This window comes from Aythya fuligula, chromosome Z (genome assembly GCF_009819795.1).
Source record: "Aythya fuligula isolate bAytFul2 chromosome Z, bAytFul2.pri, whole genome shotgun sequence".
NCBI classification, from domain to species: domain Eukaryota; kingdom Metazoa; phylum Chordata; class Aves; order Anseriformes; family Anatidae; genus Aythya; species Aythya fuligula.
The window spans coordinates 11054056-11079868 of NC_045593.1; the positions used below are offsets into that span (position 1 = coordinate 11054056).

General features: G+C 44.1%; 1 protein-coding gene across 1 annotated transcript in view; it reads right to left on the reverse strand.

Moving 5' to 3' along the window:
* Positions 1 to 25813, reverse strand: part of CCBE1 (collagen and calcium binding EGF domains 1) — a 92682-nt gene that overhangs the window by 4587 nt on the left and 62282 nt on the right. Inside the window, exons 3-6 of the mRNA XM_032206077.1 lie at positions 16717 to 16769; positions 11078 to 11212; positions 10201 to 10338; positions 5090 to 5196 (exon numbers count right to left, since the gene is read on the reverse strand). Of these exons, the coding sequence (XP_032061968.1) occupies positions 5090 to 5196; positions 10201 to 10338; positions 11078 to 11212; positions 16717 to 16769 (433 nt within the window). The remainder of the gene's footprint in view (positions 1 to 5089; positions 5197 to 10200; positions 10339 to 11077; positions 11213 to 16716; positions 16770 to 25813) is intronic.

The following is a 25813-nucleotide window of genomic DNA, read 5'->3' on the forward strand; positions in this document are numbered from 1 at the left end:
AAGAACCCAGTATGAGCCCAGCTCATACATATGGGCACACTACTGGAGGGTGGCTGCATGCAGATAATTGCCTCATAAGGTGGAACATGACGTGAGATCTGGATGGAGGATCCTAGAGATGATCCACACTTCATGCATCTTATACCTGAAAGATACTCTCTTATACCTGAGAGATACTATATGGAAACATGGCACCCTTTGATTTTAAGGCATTTATACCTTCGGGTACTTTCCTTCCCTTGGGGTCTGGAGCCAGTACCATGTTAGAAACCCTGATGTTTCCCATTAGGCTGTTCACCTTTCAAGTCATCATGGAAAAACTGCAAGTCTACCCAAATGGAGGGCAGGAGAAATTCAGGAGGGATACAGCAACAAGTTGCCAAAAACTGAAGGCAAGTAACTGCTTGGATCTTCTCAGAAAACCCATTTTTCATTATGTGAATTTTCCTCTATTCATTCACTGTGCTTCCTCAGGCCAACATTTGGTCAAGTTCCCAATTGCTTGCACAAGTCCCTACATTTTCATAGGTTTCAATAGGAGACCAAAATGCTTTGTGGATCTGGCCCTGTAACCAAGCCATTTAACCCAATGGATGTCTGCATCTGCTCTGCATAAAGACACAAGGCACAAGCAAGTGAGAATGCAAGGAAAATTGCATACTGTGGTTTAAAATGTCATTGTCCATCAAATATCAGATTCTGCTTGCCCGGATTGAATGTATTTAATAATTAAACGCATTTTAAAATATTCTGCAAATACTTAGCCTCTGCAGAGACAGCTGAAGGGAGACAACAAGCCAGAAGACCAGTCTACAGCGAGGAAAGAAGTTTATTAATAGTGAATGGCTGCATGTACAGTTGGGAATTTTGCTCTGCCAAACAGAACTGAAAGGATATTTCAGCAATACCAGGACAGATCTGGGTCAGCTTTGTTGCTGCCCTGAATAAACTTGGCTCAGTGGATTCTGCAACATTTGCGTGGAAGAGCTGCATTAACTAAAATACATGATGACTCCTGCTGTCTGGTAGTGCTTTTAATTAGCTATTTGGAATTCCCTTCATTGGACTGTTCTCAAGGCTCCTACTTGCTTCTGTAATTATTTGATATATGTCCTCCTGCCCTTATTGCAAACCTAAAGTTTGAAAATATAACAAAGCCATGCACCTGCAATACATAGTGTAAGTGAGCAAATTTCTTTTGGGAAAGAAGTTATTAGTGAAGAAATGCACTTTATAGGGCAGACAGTGTTGGTTGCAGCTCTGGGTTAGATGCACCAGCACAGTTCTGAAGGAAGAGAAAGTGAAGAAAGAACATTGGAAACATTAAGACAGTTCCTGGTGGCACTGCTGAAACACTGTCTTGGTGTTTCAGACTGGGATGCAAAATGTGATGACAGGAATAGGAGGATTTATCATCCATTTGTGACTTGGGCTTTGGAGAGCATTGCAGTTCCAAGGGCAAGATGACTGCACTATATAGAAATTAGGCAATGTGATGCAAGTCTCATAGGAATTTGGTAGATTCACTCTACCTCCCCTGAAATCTGTGGTTGGATGAGTTCAGCACTTCACAGAAGCCCCACTGGGTGTGCTTTATGTGCTTGCTCACAGAACTGGAACTCCTTACTTTCTGCTCACACAGAAAATTGGGATCCAACATACCTACTGCTTTGGGGTGGGCCCTGTGCACTGTCATCTTGGGTTTTCCAAGGAAAAGCTCCACTTATCAATGACCCCTCAGCCTTAAGTGTGGGACCGCTGCAGCTAAAGGGCTGCTGTGTGGAGTCACAGCACCTTGCGAGGAATTCAGCAGCTGGGGGCTGTCACAGCTGCATTGGCCAGCAACCAGCCTGAGGAGGTCCCATGGCCAGCTTTGGTCAGCACACTACAAATGTGAGACCCTGAGAACATTGTATTTTTTGGGAAAAAAAATATATATATTTGTGAGAATATTTTCAGTGTCATTGGTGAGACTCAAACAGGCAAGGATCACTTCATTTCTTCCAGTTTTCCCCAGCAGAAACGCTTATTCATGCTGAAGAACAAATAAGTGTTTCTCCTTGGGGGTGGCAGATTAATTGATCTCCTCTCTAGAGGAGATGAATGTATGTAAATTTTGGACCAGATCCTACTTGGGGGAGCTTTTTCTTACTGTGTAGCCCCTGCTCCGAACAGCTCCTCAGATTATATTGCAAGTGGCCAGTCTGGATTAAAAAGATGCATTTAGTAGCAAAGACTCATTGTGAAAATGATTTTGGAGTATATTCTCTTCTGTTGAGTAAATAAGGTACTGACTTGTTCTGGCCAGCAAGGCTGTTTCAACAAATAACTTAGTAAGTTAAAAAAAAATATTAAAAAATCACATAGCTGCTGTGAAAGCATCTACACATGCTTCCCCACTGAGTCAGCTGGACTTAAGGCATACACTATGAGTGCCAAAATACCCAGGCTCTGGTCTAGCTCACTGCTCTTTGATATTTTCTGGCCAGAAAATGGCTGTTACATACACTGGGGCCAAGCCATGTGTTTTTGATGTTGACTCACATCCTCTCAGGGACCGGCTATACTCACTAGCTTAATTTCTATTTCACCTTTTAACTGAACCAAGATTGTGATCCAGAGTGACCTTGGCGTTCTCTGTCCATAGCTCCAAATCTTAATGGCCCTTGAAAAATAATGTTTTTCCATGTGCGTGCAAATATTAGTAAGAGTAAATTTTAAAGAAAGACAGTGCTAGACACAAGATTCCCATAAGTTCGCTGTTGGATGCTGCATCTGGTATTTTGGGTGGTTTCTAGGCAATCTGTGGTTTAGATGACTTTGACAGAGCTTGATAGGAGAGTTGTGGAATTTTACCACAGATTTCTAATTAAGATGTTTAAACACATCTGTGCAATAGGATCTAGCAATGCTCCAACTCCAAGAGCTGAACTGCTTACTAGACTTCTTAAAAAATCATTGGCTGCATGTCAACATGCCAGATATCTTTCCCCTACTTCTCCAGCTTCTGCTTTTCCTCCTTCATGCAAGGTCTGAGGTCAGTCTAGGGCTACCCCCAGCCCCCAGTAAATCAAGGGGAGAGTGTGTCCCACTGGATAACCAAGTGAGTTGACTTTCTGTTCTTGATTGTTGAAATACCATACGCTGGATTTGGAATTGATGGTGCAATCCCCTCCAAAAGGTATTGCTGCCATCACCTCCTTCTTTTAATATGATAGCTAGTCTGTTCTCCAAAGGTGGCAGGGACTTGAGTTCAACCCCTCCTTTCCTAAGGAGACCCCAAACTACACCTCCCACCTCCAGAAGCACACCCTGCTTTCCAGTTGTAGGGTTTGCTGGATTGGATCCTTCTCAGGCTCTTCTGCTAAACGTAATTTCACATAAAGTTCATAGAATCCCAAAGCCTTAACCACAAGGCTAAAGACTTATTCCCATAAAGTGTCTCTCTGGCAGGCAGTAATGAATTTTTTTGTACAAAACAGAAAAGCTTTTACCACAGATACTAAGAGGCGTCCTCCACAGAAGAACTTGGCCACAGGGAGTGGCTGGTGAAACACAAGGGTTTGTGTCTCCTTGGGCTGAGGAGCAGGGTGAGGCCAGATCTCCTCTCTGCATGGGCAAAAGCTCTCCCTGCTGTGGGGTAAAAGATGCTGAATGCATCTGGGGATTCTCCTCTTCCTGCTCTGTCTGTACGAGGCACAACCCAGTGTGCTTCCTCTGAGGATGCCAAATCAATCAAGTCCCACTAGGAAAATACCTGGGGAAAATTTAGGCTATGGACCATGATGGGAATTAGCTAAGAGGCAAGAGCAAAGTGCTTGGCATGGCCACAGATGCCACGCAACAAGTGCACACAGCGACAGGTACCAACAGCGTTAGGCTCCCAGGACTACGTTTGGAATAACAGGCACCTAACGGTGGAAGCCAGACACATAAAACTTTCCATTAATCCAGGCCATGAGTCTCCACAAATTCTTGCAGCAAACTAGTTGGCCAACAGCATGGTCCCAGATCCCAGAGAGGTGTGAGCCTGCTCAGCCTCACCGCCTGCGGCTGGACAGGCAGCCGCTCAGCAGCACCGCTCCACTTTAACCCGCCTGCTGTTTGCTAGCAGGGGCTGTTTGAAAAACAGAATTTCTGTCACACGTGGATATCCATCCACATTTGTCCCCATACCTGATACAGAAGCAAAATACGGAGCAGATTCCTTTCTCTCCGTTATAAATTACATTAATGAGCAATATTAAATGCAATGAGTGACTATGCCAAATTACGTTTTTATACAATTAAAATAAATGTGTAGCTCAGGGGAAATGATTACAGCCTGTCAACATGAATTGCTTAGACTGTTACTGCAGAGCATTTCAGAGAACCTCAATGTTTGGAGGAGGTGTCACCAGAAAGGGCATTACACCTGTACCTCTGCACATGGCTCTACAAACCCTGTGCTGGGTCTCTGGGTTATTTCAATCTTACCAAAGTGCAAAAGGAGGCCACATATAGGAGCAAATAAAGTTAAAGGTCTGGGGAAGTTTTAAAATGCATTATATACTCTTATACGGACACGGATAAAAAAAACAAACAAAAAATAAGTCTTGTGGCTGAGGGATTTTTCTAAAAAAATCAAAGCTAATGTGTCTGCTAGTGATGTTTCTGTCTAGCCACACACCTCCTGTTTGGCACGCATCCCGTATCAACACCCTGGTAGTGCAAAATCATGTTCTCCCACGTTCCCTCATCAGCAGAACGTCTCGCACTTACATATACTAAAGGTGGATCGAGTCCAAAATCCTCTGCATTCAGAATGAATGAAAAGCTGAAGACAACACAGCTTGCCAAGAAACCTGGGCTCAGGCTGTGATGGGTGTTTGCCAGACCCTGTCACCGTGAGCTTGCTTAGAAATCTGCTTACAAGCAATGCAGAAGCAAAAGGAAGAGATGCCATTCCTACACGACTTTAAATCATGCTGCCATCATCTTTATGGGCAGAAGAGCCACATGGCAGTGACAGCTCTGAGCACTTAAATTTGAACTCAGTTGTCATAAAACACGGAGGTCTCATAACAACACAACTGATCAATGTTCATACCTTTTGCTTCAGCTGTAAAACTGTCTGCTTTATTTGATGGAACTCCTTACAAGAGGCACAGCATGTCCCTGGTTTCGCCACGCTTTCAGATTTCTCAGGAAGCCCAGCTGAAAGAAAGCAGTTTCCAATACAAATATAAAGATCCAAGGGAAAGAAAGTTCATAATGTAATTGCAAAAGCAACTGGAGTCTTGAAGGTTGTTGCATTTCCCCAGACTGTGAAAAGAAGAGGCAGTCTTGCCATTATTAATGCTCTGACTGTGAGTTGCTGTGTAAGGCTGAGCAATTTTGCAGGGATAGCTCTGAGCTCATTTTTAAAGCAGCTGTTTCCAGTTAATAGTCCCTAAAGATTTTTCTTTTTTTTTTTTTAATACCTGAAAAAGTTAACACCCTTTCTTTTATCTTTGCATTTAGGGTAGGCTATTCCTACAGATCTGAACTGATTTACAGTGCCCTGAAGGGCAAATTTTCATACCCTATAAATTACAGTAAACCCCCTCATGACGCGGTCATTTCATTTCACTTTGCACAAGCTGTTCTTTATCATCTCTGGTCATTCCTCCATGTGATGTAAGCACCCTGAACAGAGATGGGAATTGAGATTAATGATCGGGATTTAAAGCCACATGAGAGAACAGGTCACACCACTTGTTACTACACAAGAATGGGATCTTTTCAAGAATCCTTGAAATGATTCAAATAATAAGAGATCTCGCAAATGGCATTTTTGTGCCCTTTTTCTAGTCCCATACACAGGGAATCATCTCTACACCATAACCAAACAAGCACTGTTTTAACAAATATCAGCTTAAAGAGAAATGTGGTTTCTAAAACACAGGGTAGCATGTATTTGCAAACTCTAGGTAAGCTTTTTTTTTTCTTTTTTTTTTTTTCTTTCACATATAGTTGTTGAGAAGCACAAAGCATATCAAGGCTCTGCACGTGATGCCTGGCCTTATATGATGTTACCTGTAAGGGTTATTGGACACATTTGAACTCTTCAGAGTGTGTCCTGTAATGGAAAAACTCTGCAGCTGCTCCTGGTTAAAGCTGATAAATCTTCAAAGTCTTCAAAAAGTATTGACTACAATGTACTTAGGTATTACACTGTATTTTTTTCTTGGGTCTACACTTCATCTTTTCATAAATGTGTATTGATTTTGATCTGCAACATTTTTAATACAAACAGAATTTTCTACTACTAAAGATGTGGTAATTGACTTTAAATGTTTACAGGGCCCAGCAAGGAACACTGCTGCCATCAGATGGCCACCTATGGACCATTAATGAACAAATTTAGGAAAAAAAACACGCCAGCTACCTGCTCCTAAAAATGCAGACCAATGGCATTGCAATAATCCACAAAGTCCCCCATATTTTATTTATCATGTGTCTGACAGTAAGTATGCTGCTTTTTGAGCTTCCCAGCTTTCTTTATAGCACATGGCTTGGTAAATACCTGAACAACTTTCTGTACCTTGTTTGGATAGCTCAAAGTTTATTGTTAAAAAATACTCCTGGAGCTTTTCCAGTGACCTCTACATAAAATTTAATAGATTTTCACCAAATTATGTCTGTGCTGTCTCCAAGATAATTTGTTTGGCTACAGCATCTCCAAACTTCATATGGTGATATCTGAACATGCAGCACCTGCTCGTTTCCTCACTGATGCATTTCTAATATTAATTATTTTGATTTTACTTCCTCCAAAGCCTTTTTGCCTATCCCTGATAGAATAGAGTCCACATTTAGGGTTTTTCCCTTAAGGAAGAGCTGTTATGATGCTGTAATTAAGACACCTCTTGATATTTCTACAAGGTAAGTCTTCTCTTGACCACGAATCAGTACTCTGCCTCTCTCATGGAGTTCTTCACCCCTCTCCAACTTTTCAGCCTTCTTTTATAAAACTGGAATGTTTTGACATGTTCACTTTTGGACTTGCATAGGATTTACAGTGACACATATAAAAAGACATTTAAAAAATGTCCTTTTCAAAAAATTCCCCTCCAGACTGTTTTCGGTACTAGTTTAAACCAAAATTTCTTTTAATAGGTATCTTACCAAACAGGGTCCCTCATAAAACACACACATTGTGTTAAGAAATGTTGCTGACAGCAACATGCAGTCATAGGGAGAAAATGCCAGAGCCTCTGCTGCTTGAAACCTTAGGAAATCCCGCTAGAGTCAGTAGAATTATGTGCAGATGAAGGAGCGGTGAATTTGGCCTTTTGTTTCATTACAAAATCCAGTTTACCTTCCAGAAGGATGTGATACACGGGTCTGTTGATAAAACAGGGCTGTGACATCCCATGGAGTTGAACATGTGTGTGGGGGGCTCAGCTAGTGTTTGGAAAACATCATTCCAGTGAGATTTCTGCAACCCCAGTTGGACTGATTTATCTGGGGAAGAAGTCCAACAGCATCACATAAGCGAGTGTGAGCTGCGTCCCGGGAGAGAGGTGGAATCCCCCTAACTCATACCAGACAGAAGTGTTGACTTGCCCAGGGAAGGAGTCATCCATCCAACACTTGCTCTGCCCCCATCCGATCCTGTATCAGGACCAAAATATGAATAAAGCCAGGATAAGGCACGGATAAAGCCAGAAGCCACCTAGGACAGGCCAGAGGGGGCAGGAAGCAATTAGACGAGAGCCTCCCACGCGCAGCGCAGATACTGAGGTCACCTACCAGGCCAGCATTGAGCAAGACACTTACATAACCTGATTTCATTGCACTAAACTAATATTATTTCAGAGAAGGCTGAAACCAGCCTCATTTTAGGAAGGGTTTCTGAAGCATCACGGGTGATGCTCCTGTCCTGATATGAAGCCCCGTGGTGCCTATTGATAAGAGAGGCTCAGTGCAGAGCGGTGTGCTTTCTTTGCCTCTGCTTGAAGGCTCTGGTTTGCTGGTGCTGGAGGAGAAGGAGATGCTGGCAGGGAAGAGCTCTGCGGGGAGCTGTGCTGCGGGCAGTCTTTGCATGGAGGCTGTTTAGTGGATCATCTGTGTTGTATTATCTGTGCTCAGCCTGCTGAGACCGTTTAATTTGCCTACTTCTGAGCGGGTAGCTGTATTGTCTCTGTCAAATGCAACATGACTGTGGATGCGGGAAGAATGCTCCCTATTCTAGTGCTCCCCTAACAAATCCAGAACACTCACTCGAGCCCACTTGTTGTAGCTCAGAGTCAAAAAAAAAATAAAATCCTGGACTGCAGCATTCAGGCAGGACGAACACGTGAGTAATAATTCCCCAGGAAACAAGCAGCACGCGTAAACCTGGAGAGAGAGAGACCCTGCATGTCTCTCGCAGTAAATCACAAAATAAAATTTAATTGTCCCAGCCGCCGCGAGAAGCAAATGATGTGTTGCTTCGGAAGTGGTCAGGCCAGCAGGCGGTGCCACGAAGCCAGCATCAAGCCCTGCTGAACGGCGAAAGTCAGGCTCCTCGTCCCTTCGTGCTCCTTGTCCTTTCGTGCTCCTCGTCCCTTCATCCTCCTCATCCCTTCATCCTCCTCGTCCCTTCATCCTCCTCGTCCCTTCGTGCTCCTCATCCTTTTGCACCAGCACGCTGGCAGCCTTGGTATCGTTAGCTCTGGAGCCCAGCAAGGTGACTGAAGGTGCCCTTCTCTGCTCCACACAGCCAAATCGGGAGATGTTTGCAGAGATGGGGGGCATTTCATTCCAGGTTAGCTATTGGGACTGATGTCTTTATGGCCCGTGCAGTGTAAAATGTCTGTTTTTCAAATATTGGAATGATTTCCACATTTGTGAATGTCCTGAACTGTTGGTTATCTGGAATGCTTTGGACATTACCCTGTCAGGAAATCTGAACTAGCAAGAAGAAAAGTTAGCTAAAAAAACTATTTGCAAGAGGGTTATTTATGTTATGCCTATTTCTTTAATGACCCCCATATACTTATAAGAGATAAAAAAAAGATAATAAAAAAATGAAAACAACAAGAAACAACTCATGTTAATGGAGTGGGCCCAGATACACATTTTCAGAGGAAAATCAAAATTATAAATTGCTTTGGCCATCCTGTGGGATTTGAAGCACCCAGTGATATATGTGCTCAGGCAATAATAGATGAACCTATGGTAAGTTGCCGTTCATCAAAAGCATATTTTTTGTTTTGTTTTGTTTTGTTTTGTTTTGTTTTTCCAGAGCACAAGTTGTTCTCTTTCTCCCTCCTTTTTAAATTACTATATCAGTATTTAATCTGCAGGACTATAAGTGCTGTAATTTAATAACTGGGATGAGGTCAACAACTTTAAAATCATTTACACACAGAGCACATTTATACTCTGAAACCAAGCGAAAAGGAAGAACAAGCCCTTGCTCTCACCCTTTTCCATTACAAATTACTTTCAGTAGAAAAAAAATTGACCGCAGTTATGAGAGACACAAACTAATTGCAGGTCAGCAGAATTCAAGCGTTACTCAACATAATTTAGCTATTGATTCAAATAATGCTTAAAAATACATGGAATTCCCAGGCACTCCTCCTATGAATGCCTGAGTGCTCAGAGGCACCAACCACCCAACCCATGGCCATTTGCTGATCTCAGACGGGGGCATGTAAATACTGACTAAACTCACTGATATTTAGTTAATGGATGAAATTAATGACAGGTCAGCACTAGGCAAATTTTATTCTTGTGTCTCTGGGCTATCCAGAGCTGGGATAGTCCAAATTGATCTGGGAGTGAAATAAGGCTTGTAGCTATTGTGTGATCCAGGAGAAATGGTCTAACCAAAGCTGTAAAGGTGAGTTTCACTGTTCAGCCACTCTGCCTGTTGAGGGTAAGATGCTTTCCACAACCTTCAGAGTATTTCCACTTTTTCCTTACAGATGTGACTTCTGCCTTACTTACTGTGTGTATGCAACTCACGAAACAATGGTATTTCCCAGGTTCCCAGGTTTTTCCAGCTTTCCCACGACCACATCCAGATGGCTGTTGAAGATCTCCAAGGAGGGAGACCCCATAGCCTCTCTGGACAACCTGTGACCCACCACCCACATAGTACAGAAGTGCTTCCTGACATTCACATGGAAACTCTTGTGAAAAATGCCCTGTGGCCCGAGACCTTTAATCCCCACTGGCATATACCTTTATCTCCCTTGGTGCATGTCCTGCCGTCCTCCCCACGGGTGTAGCCTTCGTGGCACTCGCACCTGTAGCTGCCCATGGTGTTGATGCAGATCTGAGAGCACAGCGTCCCATTGCTGGTGGCACATTCATCAATATCTGGAGAGGAGCAAGAGTCGAAAATGTCCTGAAGCTGGAGGTTTCAGACCTCAAGTACAATAAAAGACTTTCTTTAAAGCTATTGGGAGAATCGGGGTTTAAATAAATGAGTAATTACAGCACTTCTGCTGGTTCAGGCTGGAGCTCTGTGCAAACTGCAGAGTTATTAACACACCATACGTTTTATCTGTGAGCACCATGTGACAGTTTCTTTGCATGGAATAGGTCACAAGCAAAGCTTGATCCTGCAGACCTTGTCTCCCTGGCCCAGCAAACCCTGCAGGGCATGGCTACTGAATCAGGGGATACTAGCCACATGAGCAGCACAGGTAAATGGAACATCCTGTATTAGATACTTGCCATCCGAATCAAACCCCAAGGATTTATTTTCCTAATGAGGCAATGTTATAGTGCCTTGAGGGTTATGGTTAAAATCATGTCCCTCTTCTCAGGCCAAGGCTCCAAATGCTGCTCAAAACCCACAGGAGGAATTAATAAAGGGAAAATTACATTGGCATGATGCTTCAAAGTGCTTAGGTGCATATGGCTTGTTTTAAGGACTACCTGCCAATAATTTCAAGGGGATTGAGACATCTTAGTTCTGGGGACCAATCCTTAGCATAGTTAAAAATCACATTTAATCTGTAATAGGAAAGAAAAAGAGAAAGGCTTCAATCTAAACTGAAAGTCCTGAAGAAGGAGGATGCATCATTAACCAGAGGTAAGCACTTCTACCCACCCAGGCAATACGGCTTCTCTCTGTTCCTGTGCCTCTCCCGGTCGTAGCGATACCCAGGATAGCAAGTGCATAAGACCCGTCCAAAATTATCTGTGCACTGCTGTTCGCAAGGAGCTTCAGCACAGACATCGTAGTCTGGAGAGAGAAAGAAGTGGTTAGGAGAAACACCAGTGGCAGCAGCTGGATGATAGTATGGCAGCAAATATTTCACCTCTGTCTTTGCTAATTAATAAAATTATGCTACATTGTTTTTAAAGGTTGAGGAAACCTAGAAATGAAACGCTCACAAGACATAAGCAGAGAATTACAATAAAACCGTAATTGCTCATCACTGCTTCACGGTAGCTGAACTATTTCTTAAAATTGGATTTGAAGTGAGGGGCATTTTCCCAGCTGGCAGAATTTAAGAGCTCTTCTCAGAAATATTGTTACCTAAAAGCTTTTTGCTGTTTTCCTTACAAATTTTTAAGTGCTGATATCAACATTTCCTATGCAAAAATACTGTAAAACACTGTGAGGCTAGCTGCCAAATCCTGGCAGAAAGTATATCATGAGGAAAAGTTAATTAAGATCACACAGTAATTGTCCAAACCCAGCTATAATCCTCCCAGCTAAGAACACTGTTACAAAACCATCATCACTCTTAATAGCAGCAACGTGACGATATGATAAGTTGCTGGCCAGGCTGCTCAGTGAATTCCCAAAAGACTTTCTGAGGTCCCACTCTGAAACCCCAAGGAGGGCTGTTTCTGTTTTTCTGTTTCTGATTTCACCATTATGCGGCAGCAGAGCTGAAGGCCAAGAAATGGACAGTGGAGCAAAACATGGTCTGACCCTTACCCCTGCCCTGCCAGAGACAGGATCTGGTCCCTGGTGCCAGGCTGGCGCAGCCCCCTGCCTGCATGCAACCACGGGGGACATTTTCTAGGAGAAGAAAGGGGCTGAAGAAGCATCCAGTCTCTGAACCAGCACAGAAAAGCTTGCTGAAGGTCAGTTTTTGTGTGAAATCCAGTGGTAGTTTATGCGACCATTTCAGAGGAACGTCATCCCACTCACAGTGATCCACCTTGTTTGTTGCTGAGCATCACCCTCCAGTGACGAGGCACCAGGGGGCCACAGCAGAAGAATCCTGTCCCTGCTCCAGAACTAACACAAACTTACATGTACGTGTTATGACTGAATTCCCAGCAATGCACTCTGTTTCCATACACACGATATAAAATAATTAAAGCCCAAACTCATTATTGACTCATGCTAATGACTAGCAGACTTCTCTGGGTATAATGACTTTTTCCGAACAATTACAATGAACTAATAGATGGAAAAGCAAGTGAAACCACATTTGCTGTATGGAGGACCTAGAACACATGTGGAGCACTGGGGGCAAAAGTGACAGTGTGCCAGGGCACAGAAACGTGCACAGGGCTTAACAGGCTGCTGTGGTGCCAGGACTCCTGTGTCACATCAGAGCCCACTTGACCAAAAAATGTTATTGTACCAGTGCCAGGCATTTCCCCCCTGGTGCTTGATACTTTCTGAGTAACAGGCATCCTTTCTTTCTGTTGTACTCCACAACGGTGCTGGCTTCAAGTCCTGCCACGTCTGCGGTGCTGCGGTGGGGATGGCAGTGGGACCACAGTGCCAGCAGCCAGGGTGGAATAGTGCAGAACCTTGCCCAAGCTTGGCATAAAAATACAACCATTGCTTTCAAATATGACCAACCTGGGGGCTAGTTGGGGCTTTTTTGGTAGTGCTGGGGCTGCAAACTCTTACATTTGGCACTAGTAATTGGACACAGATATAAAGGATTCATGGTGTGTTTTCACCTGGGTGTGGTTTCAATTTTAATTTTCCACTGACATAAAATAGGTTGATTAAAAAGAATGGGCCAGTGCAGCAGACTTTGCTCAGTGCCCTCACTGAGCTGAACATGTCTGCTTCATAGACAGTTGCCTATACAGATGCTGGATTTGGCCTGTGTCAAAATTTGGCCTGTTCAGAGTGGAGGCAAAATTAACTCCATCCTCACTGGGTTTCCATGAATAGATGTGCACTAACAAAATCAGAAAAAAAGGGAAAGCTGGAAGGAACCACCTTCCACCCAAAGCAGGATTAGCTACATGTAAACCTGTCCTACGACATCCAAGCAACCTGCATAGAAAGCCCTCAGGGATGGCAGTGCCCCACCACCATGCTGTCTATTCCAGAGATGAAGTAGCCTCACTGATAGAAAGAGGGTTTTTTTTGCCAGTGTCTGTTCCAAATTCCCCTTAAAGCCATTTATCCTTCTCTCCTTGGCCATGAAGAAGCATTTACTTTCCCCCTTGGAGCAAGTTTTCACATACTTAAAAACTGTTATCATCTTCCCTCAGCCTTCTTTTCTCTAGACTAAACAACACCATTTCTTTTTAATCTTCTCTCTTTCACCATTTTCCACGTAAATACTCTTTAAGTATGGTTTTTGCATCCACCTTAGCAGACTTCCATCAAGACATTTGCTTCGTTTGTGCTCATACAAGGCTAGGGAAGGGCACAGGAGCTAGAAATGCTCCCCAAACTCCCTGCCACTTGTTTGCACACATTAACCCAAACCACACAGCGGCTGTGGCAGGTCTCATGTCACTGAGCTGTGTGTCCCCAGGACTTTGGTTCCAGGTAGTGTGACACTCTTGGGGACAGTCCTCACTGCTAGGGCAAAATTGGGCACAAGGTGCTGCAGCTCTCAGCTGTGCTGCAGCACTTCTGTGTGCTCTGCTGAAACAGGGTGCAGGCTCCCTCCCATGTCCAAGCCCATTTTCTGCCAGCCCAGTCTAAGAAATGTGGTTTGAGGATGAATCAAAGCCACATGATGAGGATCAGGCTGTTTCAGGCTTTAAGATAACATGAAAAACTGTAGCAGAGTAAAAAATGTCCCTATGTATGCTCCCCTAAATTCAGGAATGGCAATGCAACGTGGAAGATTGCACCAAGGAAGTTTCTGAAACAGCATTAGTGAGGAAAGAGCAGGTCTGATTAGCATTTGCCTGCCATAGGGTAGTTTGCTGTGAATTAATCCACAGCCAAAAAAATCAATGAACAAACCAGTGATGGGAAGCTACACACCAAAGGAAGCTGCTTCAGACTATTGCTCTGCTTTAATCTGGGGGACACTACAAGACAAGAGCTGGCTGGGGCTGTCAGCTTTGCTGGTCAAGCAGAGCAGAAATCAGACACAAGAGGCAAAATCCCCTCAGTGTTTCCTGAGGATCGTTGTTCCCTGCTCTTGCAACAGAAACCCAAAGAGAGATGCTGAGTCCTGAGCAAATGAAATGCGGGACCTGGGGGTGTGGACTTGGGCTCACTGGACTGCACTGCTCACTGCTGCTCTTCAAAGGCAGACAAGAAGTAAAAGGACGGGGACCAAAGATGGACATGGAAAAAGACACAACCTTTGGGAAAAGAGTCTGTTCAGATAACAGCTGCCTGAGGAGGATATCAGTGGGCCCTCTCCTCTAGCCCTCGCCCAAACCTCCTCTAGCCCTCGCCCAAACCTCCTCCCGGCAGCCACCACTGAACCGCAGAGAAGACAAGGCTGGGATCATTCCTCCAGGCTTTGACTTGCCAGCACTGGATTAAAAGGTGCAGATGTGCTCTAATAAACTCACATCTGCAATGCATTTATGTGCCTGTGTCGAGATATGCATTTCATACAGCTCCTCTGTCAAGATTATGCCAAAACAATGTGTGAAGAGCCAAGTGATGTATTGTAGCAGAGTAAACGAAACGAGTGCTTCACTGAATCATGTTTCTAGTCCCTACACCGAAGGCCCAGACTGCCTCAGATGTTATTACAACTGCCGTGGCCTGTGAAGTTCAAGGCAAAATATAGATTGAGCTGAAAAAGGGAGGTGGAGATATAAAGGGAGGGAAGCCACTGCCAGCAGAGAAATCCAATTAATGGCAGAAACGCTCGGGTTACTGAGATGTAGTTATTAGGCAGGATTAAGTGAAGTCAGTGGGTACACAGTAAAAGCTGCTTTCATAATCACCTAAAACCTCGAGAGATGAAAATTAGAAGTGTACAGTAATTTATTGCCGTGGCTCTCACTTTATTTTTCCTCCTATTACTTCTCCTGCTGTATCCATTATCTTTAGTGAAGAACCAGCATATAAAAACATTACAATCGATAGGAAAGCTGGAGGCCAGGCTGTAGAGACCTGGCTTCCTTCCACCCTGAAAAGATTCAGGGCTTCTGCCTCCTACGCATGAACAGCCTTGTTCAGACCAGCACAACCATCTCCTCCAAGTGTCCATCTTGTACTGGAGCCATCGTCTCTCATTGCACACACCAAGACAAAATTCACTGAAAAAGTGTGGGCCAAGGACATCCTTGTGAGCACTAGTGATGCCCTATCCAGCTCCCCAGGGCCTAGGTTGGCACTGTGAGCTCTTCCTTATGGAAGCAGCAAATGTATGGTTTCTATTTTGAGATTATTATTATTGTTATTATTATTTTTTTGCAACCAGTCTGCAAGTGTTCCCAGCCAAAAGTAAAAGAACAAAGTAAAAAAAGAAACAACAGCAGGATTGGAGATTGGGTTATGATCCCTGTTGGCTGGAGATTGCAACCCAAAAAACATCAGACTCTCCCAAGCATGTTAATTTGTCACTTTTCTTTCCAAAACATCACCGTCTCAAACTGACAAGACTCTCAAGTCAACACGAGGTTTTCCATATGTCATCAAATAGAAGAAGGATGTGTTACCACAAACCATTTTCTTAACCTGCTTTCTGGAGGAAACAAGGTTTATTGGCTTGTTGTCCCTGACCATTTGTTCTGCCTGACAGTTCCTCCGCCCACATAACTTCAGAATCAATTTCATCCAAATTGGGCAAAGCGCTAGGAGTGACGACTCACACGGAGCGGTTGGCTGGGCAGACCAAACAGAGGTCTCCACCACGGTTAAGGCAGGCAGACCTCAGCCTTTTTCCTAAAAGAGAGATGCTATCAGTGACTCTGAGCATTGGAACCCTGCTATTGTAGTTGCAAAGCCTCTGGGCAGTCTGTCAGGAGGGGAACATTTCCTTTTCACCATGGCATGAACTACCCCAAGTAATTGCTGGCCTCCCTGTGCCCCTGCTGACAAGAAGGCTGTGCCCACGACCAGGAGAGGAGCTGGAAGAGAGATGCCCTATGGCAATGCTCTCCCCTTGCTGGTATCTTCAGGAAACAGGTAACCAAAGGCAGGACTGACCCACCTAGTCACCCTGTGCGCTTCCAAGCCAAAAATCAGCTGTGCCAGACCATGGGGTAGCCAGGGAGCGTGTGCTTCTGGATGCATGGACAGCCGCTGCGTGCACAGCCAAGAGCAGCCTGTAGCCCTGTGCTTGCACCAGGTCATGTTACAAGATCTGTGCGGCCACATGTACTCAGGGGAGGATCAAGGCTTGGCATGCTAAGCGAAACTTTTGGAAGACGCTGATTCTTTTTATTTTCCCAACCATTTCTTGGAAGCAGTCCCCCCACTGATACACGAGGTACAGCCCAGCCTGTGGTTTTATCAGGATGCTCTTCCAAACCAGCAGTGCAGAGAACAGGGCAGACAGGGAAAGACAAATGCACAGGGATGCAAAGGGTAAGAACAGTGAAATCACATACCTTCAGGGATGCACTGTCCAAGAACAAACTTATAACCCTTACAGCATTTTTTCCTGAAAAACAATAAAATAAATAAATGAATAAATAAATGTGTTCTTTGAAGGCTGGTGCTGCCTTTAAAAACAGTCAAGGATAGACTACTGTTATAGATGAGATGAACGAAACCAGCTCAGGATCCCAAGCTTTGCAGTTGGAGGTGTCTCAGCATTAAAGAACATAACATGGGAAGCCACCACTCAATTAATGAGCCATCTGATAGCTCTGCAACTCTGCTCAGGGAACCAGACAGAGGACCACAGACTTTTGAAAACCCTGTTTCCATGTGTTGAAAGGGTGCAGTGTACCTTGGCCCTGTCTTCATACACAAGCCAGATCATAATTTTCATGATATGCTGAAGGGTGTTTTCAAACATCCGTCATTGCAATGTAAACTTGCAGAAAGGGGAAAGCCTCAGCTAGGAGTTCACACAAGATAAATGTTATCAGTCATTTCTCATTTTTAATAAACCTGGAAGGTGATAAGTGAAATATATTGGGTATTTCATTTGGAGTGAAAGAGGGTATCTTGTACAGGTGAAGTGTAAGTGAATATTCAAAAACCGTAATGAAGATTCAATAGGACCAGACTTTTTTTATGTGCCTGTGTTATGAACAAAGTTGAAGTGCTGAGAAATTAATTCACTTTTTACACACTGGCCTGTAATGACCTGTAGGTATTCAGACATATCAGTCTGTTTGCTTTCTAGGCAGCACACTGCAGCAAGGCTGCAGTGTCCCCTATCACCCTGAGAGCTAACCACTGCAGGGGCTCAAGTTAACGTGAGTTTTGGAGGAAAAAAATACAAACACATTTTTTACAAATTCACTGTTTTGTGTGATTTGTGCTGAAATATCTGCAATACTGAGAAACCACCCATTCAGTCTTATCTTTTAACTCAATAACTGACGTAGAAGAGTGCTAAAGCCATGGCAGTCAATGACACAACACTCCCTGCGACAATCTGCAGCAATCACAAATCATCATTATGCTGAACATAAATCAACTGTCAGTTGCAACTGACCACTTAAAACAAACAATGCATTACTCCAAACTATGTAAAAACAAACTTTGGCTCCATATTTTATCCACTTCCAAAGATTAGCTGGAATATAAATTATGCCTAATGAAGGTTGAACATCTGAAGAGGAAGCCTCGCTTTGTTATGCAAACAGTGGTCCCTCATTAGACTTTTCTCCAAACACTGCTGTGAAGTTTTATCTGCAAGACAAACAAATGCAGGAGGAATGGGTTCAAAGGTGCATCGGGGAGGCTGTTCATACACTGCAAGCCACGCCGAAGGCTTTCCAAGTGCACATTCATCTCCTCCTGTCTGCAGAAGAGGGGAGGCTGATAACGGCTTGCTCGTAGCTGCTTTCTGGGGGCAGACACAGCCCAGCCTGAGAGGAGAGATGGGAGAGGAGAGGAAGGCATCCCTACCGTGAGATGCTGGGCTGTGGGGCTGTGCCAGCCAGAACTATCCAAAGGAGAGGGGAACAGCAGCTTTCACCATTTCTTTCCTTCTTCCACCCGATTTCCAGTTTCTTTCCTTCTCCCTGGGAATTCCCATACAATTTAAAGGCTTAGCCCCCTTGAAAATCCCTGAAGCAGCTTGGGCAGCACAGGTAAAGCTCAGAGCACACAGCCTGCTCCTGGGGAAGGGCTCACCCTTAGGTGCCTTACAGAGCCACCCCTCTCCTCTCGAATCACCCAGCTTTTGGGTTGGTTTTCTTGTGGCTAAATTAAGGTTCTACATCTTTCTGCTTTATTTTGGTAGCCAGACAGCTTGCCCCATTCAAACCTCCCTGCTACACCTTGTCTGACTACAACACACACTGAAAGAGCGGGCACATGGCTCCTTGTACTCTGTGGCAGGAGGAAAGTCCCCATGCAATCAGTCCCCAGGCACCTGAGAGATGGCAGGTGATTTTGGGAAAGCAGCAGAGCCCAGGAGCCTGCCGCACACTGAGCTATGGCCATAAAATATTGCCGTGGCTCCCTGAAGTGCAGACTTAAACAGGGGCTCACTCTAGGCAAGCCAACGAAAAATCGTGCTGTCCTAGCAAATGTCCAAGCCCTTTCCAAAATCAGTAGCCTTAATGGCATCTTGTGGGCATGAGTTACATAGGGAATGAGATGTCCTTGAAAAATTATTTCCTTGTCTTGAGCCTCCCTTTCAATTTTGTTCAATTTTTCCATGATTAACTGGCAAGAAGATTTAGACATATTTTCTCCAACTACCTGAAGATTTCTCCAAGTGATGAAAGCCTTAAATCACACTAAAAGAAGTGGTACAGAAGACAGATGCCCTGCCCTCAGACTCACACTCCAGAAACCAATTCCCTGTGAGACTTGGTTCCCACCTCAGGGTTGTGGATCTCTTTTAGTGTGGTCCACACTCACCAGCAAGCTTCAGCCATCAGCATGATTTTTCCAGGGGAACTGTTACTTTGGGGTTAATGCACAGGAAATACAATATGCCAATACTGGTTTCCCCGAACATTACTTTGCAACCCTGGGACTCTTGCATGCTTTCCACATTCCTGAGGAGAAATCTGTCAAAATGATGGACACACGAGCTGATCATTAGCAAAGGCATTTTAATAGCAATACTCATTTTCAGACGTCCAGCTGCAGGTTGACATGTCTAATCAACGTTGCACAGCAGCGATCTCGTTATATATAATGAGAGGAAGGGGGGAGGGGGTCCCTACTGATAATTTTAGCTACTGAATAACTTTCAGCTCAACAGTTGCTGCACAGCTATACGTGTGAGCATGCAGCAAACACCAACAAATAGGCAGCTGGGCAAGAAGCTCAGCCTCTAAAATCTGGATCCGTGGGGAAATTAAGTCAATTCATTAACATTGGGTCTGGTTTCCAAAAGAAGAAGCTTTTGGCAGATGTATCTGTTACAGCTTTTAAGAGGGTGCTTCAGCTGCTAGAAAGAGGAGAGCAGCCCAGCAACTTTTGATTTAGGGTCAAGCATGTGATACCAATAAACAACCCCATGGCAGGCTTTTGTGGGCTGTTGCCTTGCAGGCTGGGAGGGGAGCTGACCTTTCTGCATGTCCCCCCTCCCTGTGCCCAGCACACAGCGATGCTCCAGCACGGCCCCCCCAGCCCCGGGTAGCTGCTCGATAGCATCGCCCCAGACAGGCAGGACGAAAGGCAAGATGCAAAGAATGCGGCTTCATTAAGCCACAACTTTATTAAGTTAGCTTATCTGGGAGCTATCAGCAGCGCGGGCTGGGACTCCTTCCCATAATTGTTCCCACCTGGTGTACGGCTGCCGCCACCCCCAGCCCAGCTCCGGGTCTGAGCCAGGACACTGGTGGCTCTAAGCTGGGAAAGTTTGGCTGTGGGAGATAGACAGGGGGGGTCTCTGGGTCCTGCAACAGCTGGAGTGCCTTGGAAATGCAAATAATAGCAGGGTAGTGAATTAAAGTGAGAATTAACCTGTATCTGCCAGCACTAATGTGGCAGCGACCTGGCAGGTGATGAACGGAGCTTTACGATGTGTTATACAGGTTTTTGTTAATTTCAGCAGAAAGGACAACTCCTGAACTTTACCACAATGATCATGTTGTAAAAGATACATGATGGCCATGTAATGACTGAAAAAATGGGAAGGGGAGATGTGAAGGGAAGGGCAGGGAAGAGAAAACCCAATGCTTTATACTGGCTTCAAATGAACATAATAAATCAAGGAGTCTCTTGCTACAGATGTCAAAAGCAGAAACAGGAGAGTCCACTCTAGGAAATATTTGTCTCCTAGGAGCAAAGCAGACACAGAAATCCCTATGCCGAGACAGAAAGTGAATTACTACAATAAAATATTATCCTTGCTTTTTCCTTACGACATGGAGCCTTTGGGGCAGCTCCACCCAGAAAAAAGCAATTCGGGCAGAGGCACAGTGAGATGTCTTCCCTGGAAGATGCAGCAGCTCAGTAGGTGGTCAGGCAGGTCAAATCCATTCTGTCTGACATGATATTTCTGACCTACCCATGTCAGAAGAGTCGCAGCTTAGGGGCCATAAGAGCTGCTTAACTCTTATGAGAAAATAATGATAATACAGTCAAGCTGTCATTGCAAAAAACCTCTCCTATCTTCATCTCATATTGCAGAACTGTGTCAAAAACGCAAACCAAAAGAGAAAAAGTGTGCACCATGAGTAGCAAGTGCCAGGAGAGGGTTTGATATTTCATTAGAAAAGTGAATCCAGAATATATTCAGCATCCAACTGTCAGAACCCTGAGAACATCATTCATTGTCTGACAATATTTCCATTTAGTGCTGGCAGTTACAAAGACAGGACAACTCATGAAAAGCCAACACTTCTCCTGACAAACATATTTAATTAAAAATCCAATTTCCTATTGGGAAAAGCTAGAAAAAAATAACAAGACTTTTACGGACACAAGTTTATAACGTGAACTCAGAAGAACTGGGGCCATATCTTGAAGTCCTGAGTCAGCAAAGGCTGTGGCTCAGCCGCGTTTAATTGCACAACGGCAGACTTTGTCGGAATGGCTCCTTGTTGTGTCTGCATGGTGTTCCTCTTTGATCATCCTGACTTTCAGAAATACACAGTGCAGCCAAAATGCAAATAGAAAATACAGCAATTAACCTCCAAAAATAGTCAGCTATGCAAGCAAGCCAAGAAGGTACCTTAAAAAAAATCTTTACTTTTTTCTTTCTTTTTTTTTTTTACTTTTTTTTTTTTTTTTGTATTCTATGTGAAATTCATATGCAGGCCAGGTCTATCTGCCAAAACGCGCACAGACAAAGCCCATCTGCAGTGCAGTTGCATTTAGACAGTAGTAGCTCAGTAGTTACATGCAGTTTTGTCGTAATTTACACACAGAGAGCAGATTTATTGCAAGATGGTGTAAAACTGAAGCAACACGCTTTATTTTTGTTTGCCTTTCCGTGGGATGCATACCGAAATCTTGAGTAAGTGAGGATGGCCTCGCTGCAGACGCTCGCTCAGCATACACTTTGCCATGATTTCCAGACTTAGTCCCGTTTCACGGTTTTGTAAAGAGATGATTTATGTTCACCCTGGGTGTGACACAAGGGTCAAGGCCAGCTCTAGCCCTTCCAGTCACTGTCCCAGCTGTGAGTGAATAACACAGGGTACAGTGCAGGTTTTGCATTGCCTACGAGGTGCAGCTGCACCTAGGACCACGGTAGGTGTATGTGCACTGCTTTAGTTCTCTTAACCAACTGAATAAAGCAGGATCTAACCCAACAGCCAGAGATCCACCTGCACCAGCAATGCTGGAGCTCAGAGCTCTGACAGAAAATCACTGCAGCCACTTGTTTTTTCTAAAGGTCAGATTTTCAGTAATTGCCTGAGTCTAAATCACGTTTCTCATCAGCTTCCTCGGTCAAATAACTTTACTCACATATTACTGTTTTATTTTTCTTAAAAAGGAAAAGAAAAAAAAAAGGAAGAAAGAAGGAAAGAAAGAAAAAACAACCCCACAGTCTTGCTATCTAGCTTTTTTTTTTTTTTTTTTTTTTTTCTTTTCTTTTTTTTTTTTTTTTTTCCCTCAGCTCTGGTTATTAAGACAGATACCAGAAATGAAGTCCTATTCCAGTTACTGCTTTTGGGAAGTCTTTGATAAGATTCATAATTCCTGAGCTCCGCTGCTGTGAGCAGGAGCCAGGGACCAGATCTTTCTCTGGCACACACTGAACTGCTCTGGGGAACCATGCCAGGTCTTGCCCAGGGAGGCTCTGGCTGATGCTCTTGGATGCTCTCAGACATGCTCTTTGCCTACTCCTTGTTGTAATGTGTTGCTAACAGACTCCTCTCCCACCTGCTCTAAGTCCTGTTTCATCTCATCTTTTTGATGGTCATGGGAAGTTTTATGGTGATAGGGTGATTTGCAGCCCTTGCAGAGCATGCTGTGTGTGAACACATGGAGCACGTTCCTCTGTCAAGGAGAAGAAAAGACCTGAAGAGGTGAAAGAAACCCTGCACAACTGGGGGTGGGATCAGTGGAGCTTGAAGAGGCTGCATGAAACCTGAGACTGCACAAAAAGCAAAACATCACAGCTTTGGGGAGTTTAACCACCAAAAAGGTCCATCCTATGTCCTTGTGGCAGCCCCTGGGCCTCCATCACCCCATCATGGAGCATCATGCTGGGGTTGGTGCTTTTGTCTAAGTAAATTTGGTGCCAGGAGGTGTCCAAACAAGGTCTGGGCTGGCAGACCACTTCTCTAAACACATCCCCATGGTGTCAGCAGATCAGCAGTCCCCAGAGATCACCATATTCAGGCTATTTTAGGACTTTGGGGATGCAGGGGAAAGGGAGGGGGGTACAAAAACTCTGCAGGCAGCCCCACAAGAAGAACATTGCTCGTGAGCTTCTGCTCACCACAGGGGGAAGGAACAACATAAACCAAGCATTTGGGGCTCTTCTGGGCAGAACACAGACTTGCAGAGATGTCTCCTGCAATCCTTCCTTCCAATGTATAATGAAAGAAAAAGGTTGTATTGGGGATTCCACTTCAAACCACAGGACCAAGGCTTCAAATTTTGGTGGAAGCCGTAATGCTGTGCCCCGGGCCATGGACTGACATTGTCGAGTGTTGCTCAACCATCACCTCTGTGCCACAAACCCCTGACCTAAGCACTGAACAACGCACAGCACAGACCAGACAGCACCGCTGACAACGAGCAATTACCCTACAGCTGCTGAAAAAGCCACTTGGTGGATATTTTAAATGCATGTGAACATCATCCTCAAAATCACGTAGTGATTTCTTCTCTTCTGTCTTGGATTTTTATTTCTCTCTTTTTTTTTTTTTTTTTTTTTTTTTTTTTTTTGTTCCCTAATGCAAGGGAATGTTCATATGGTTTATCGCTACGCAGCATGTCAAAAATAGCAGAATGATTAAATAAAAGACTTTTGACGTTTCTCATCTGCTTAGACTCAGCTTTATATACATGCTGTCAGCTTTGTCTTGCTTCTCCTTTTCTTAAAAATTTCTTTTATTTTCTGGCATTCTACCAAGAAAATGATTTTGTTTGGTTTCTCAGGTGAAGCTGGCATAGATTTTACAGAACCAAATTAATGTTTGACAGGTGTGCAATTTGATGGGAAGAAAAAAAAATAATTTTTTAAAAAGATGGCACTATTTGCATTTGCTGCATAATCTAATGATCTGGACAAGTACAATGTACATCATCATTAATATGTTTGAATTTATAAAAACACATAGTTTTCTACACCTTGATTAAAATGATTTAAAATTGGGTCTGCGTTTTACAATAACTCATTGCCTTGAGATATAGAGCTTTTTTGCTTTTTTTTATTAAAAAAAAAAAAAATTTATCACCTCTGACTTTCAACCAGAGGACTGTTGGCCAAATTTCCTTCCAGGTCCATAAATAGTGTGCCCCACTGACGGCACACGCTCTGTGATGGATCTGCACAAAGGTGAGCCAGAGTACAGGATGCATCGCAGCACATCTGTCCTGCCCCTCAGATTTTTAAGCTTCCATGGCTCTTCATTCTGTAGCTCCAATTCCTTGACCAAATATCCACATGAGATAGACAGAGAGAGATAATTTCCTTCAGAAAGGAAGGCAGAGCCAGTGCCGTGCCGCAGGAGCTGTGCTGGCTGGCTGCTGGGCTCTTGCTCTGTCACTGGAGTCAAACAGCAATAAATTGCTGGCAGGCGCTCAGCCTGGCTGAGTGCCGTCCAACCCAGCCTCGTTTATATAGCATCTTTCATCAACGGGATCATGAAAACGCTGCATAAGCAATGCCTAATAAACTCCTTTTGATAAACAATGGAAGGCAAGCGCCTTCTACACACGCACACACAGAAAAGCTCATCGTAGAAACTATGCAAGGAGGAAGATTTCTAAAGCTAGGTCTCCAAACAGGACATAAATCCCAACCAACCTCTGGAGACAAGCTAGTAACCAGGTCTATGTTCTCTCAGGGGTGAGCTGCTGCTGAAGGGCCTCATCCTGATTCTGCAGAAATCCCTGGCAGCTTTGCCACAAACACGAACCAGGTGGGGAATGGGCTCATAGACCAAGATTCAGGGTGATGCTTAGGCATGTGCTCAACTCTGAGCGTGGGCTATAACATCACTTTTATGAAGAACATTTGTAGACAATCTCTTGTGGCATAAACTTAATCAATTCTGGATGACATTTGTCACTGCAAGCCTCTTTCTGATTTTGGTAGGTTCAGGATTTGACTGAAGTCTGCTCTCCCTATAGACACACCATCCGCCTGTACCCACAGACAAATACAGATATAACCCAGGCTTTTCATGTGAAGCATCAAAAATATGTATCTTAGAAAGAGTAATTTGATTTCAATCATACAAAGAAAATATGTGATCGTTTCTGAAATCCAACTCGGTAAAGAAAATGAGCAAATAATTCCATCTTGCGATTTGAAGATGCTGGAACTGGGAAAAGCCAGACACAAAGCTATCAGCTTTTAGGAAAGTCAGATACCATGGAAAATGATTTAAGACACAGTTAACCAACATCACTCCCTACGCTGGCCGCCCACAACATTGAGAAGATGCCAACATAGTGTGGGTGTGAAGATGATGGCCAGGTTTGGATGCTCTGCCTTGCTGGTGTGGAAACCTCATACAGAAATGACAGCTCTCATCATGCAGGAGTGGGCTCATCCCAGATCATGGGGAAAAAGAAGGAAATGAAGAGTCACCTTAGCAAGACAGATGTCTTGTATTTGCCATCTCCAGCCCAGACAGAGCCATTTGAACAAGACGGCATTGCACAAGCCTGTCCCTGACTTGCACTATTTGCTTTGTCATAGTGCAGAGGAGAACCAAACCCAACATTTCACCCAACGCTTGGTTGTCATTCCCTCTCATCCTCCTGGTGATGAAAGCAAAACTGAACAAACAGCACATCACTGCTGGGCATGGTGCTCTGAAACCACCCACTGATACTTTTAGCACCACAGATGGGTAAAAAACAGAAACAGATAAAAGCACAGCTGAGAGGTAACAACTCCTCCACGTATCCCCCAACAGGAGTATTGTATCC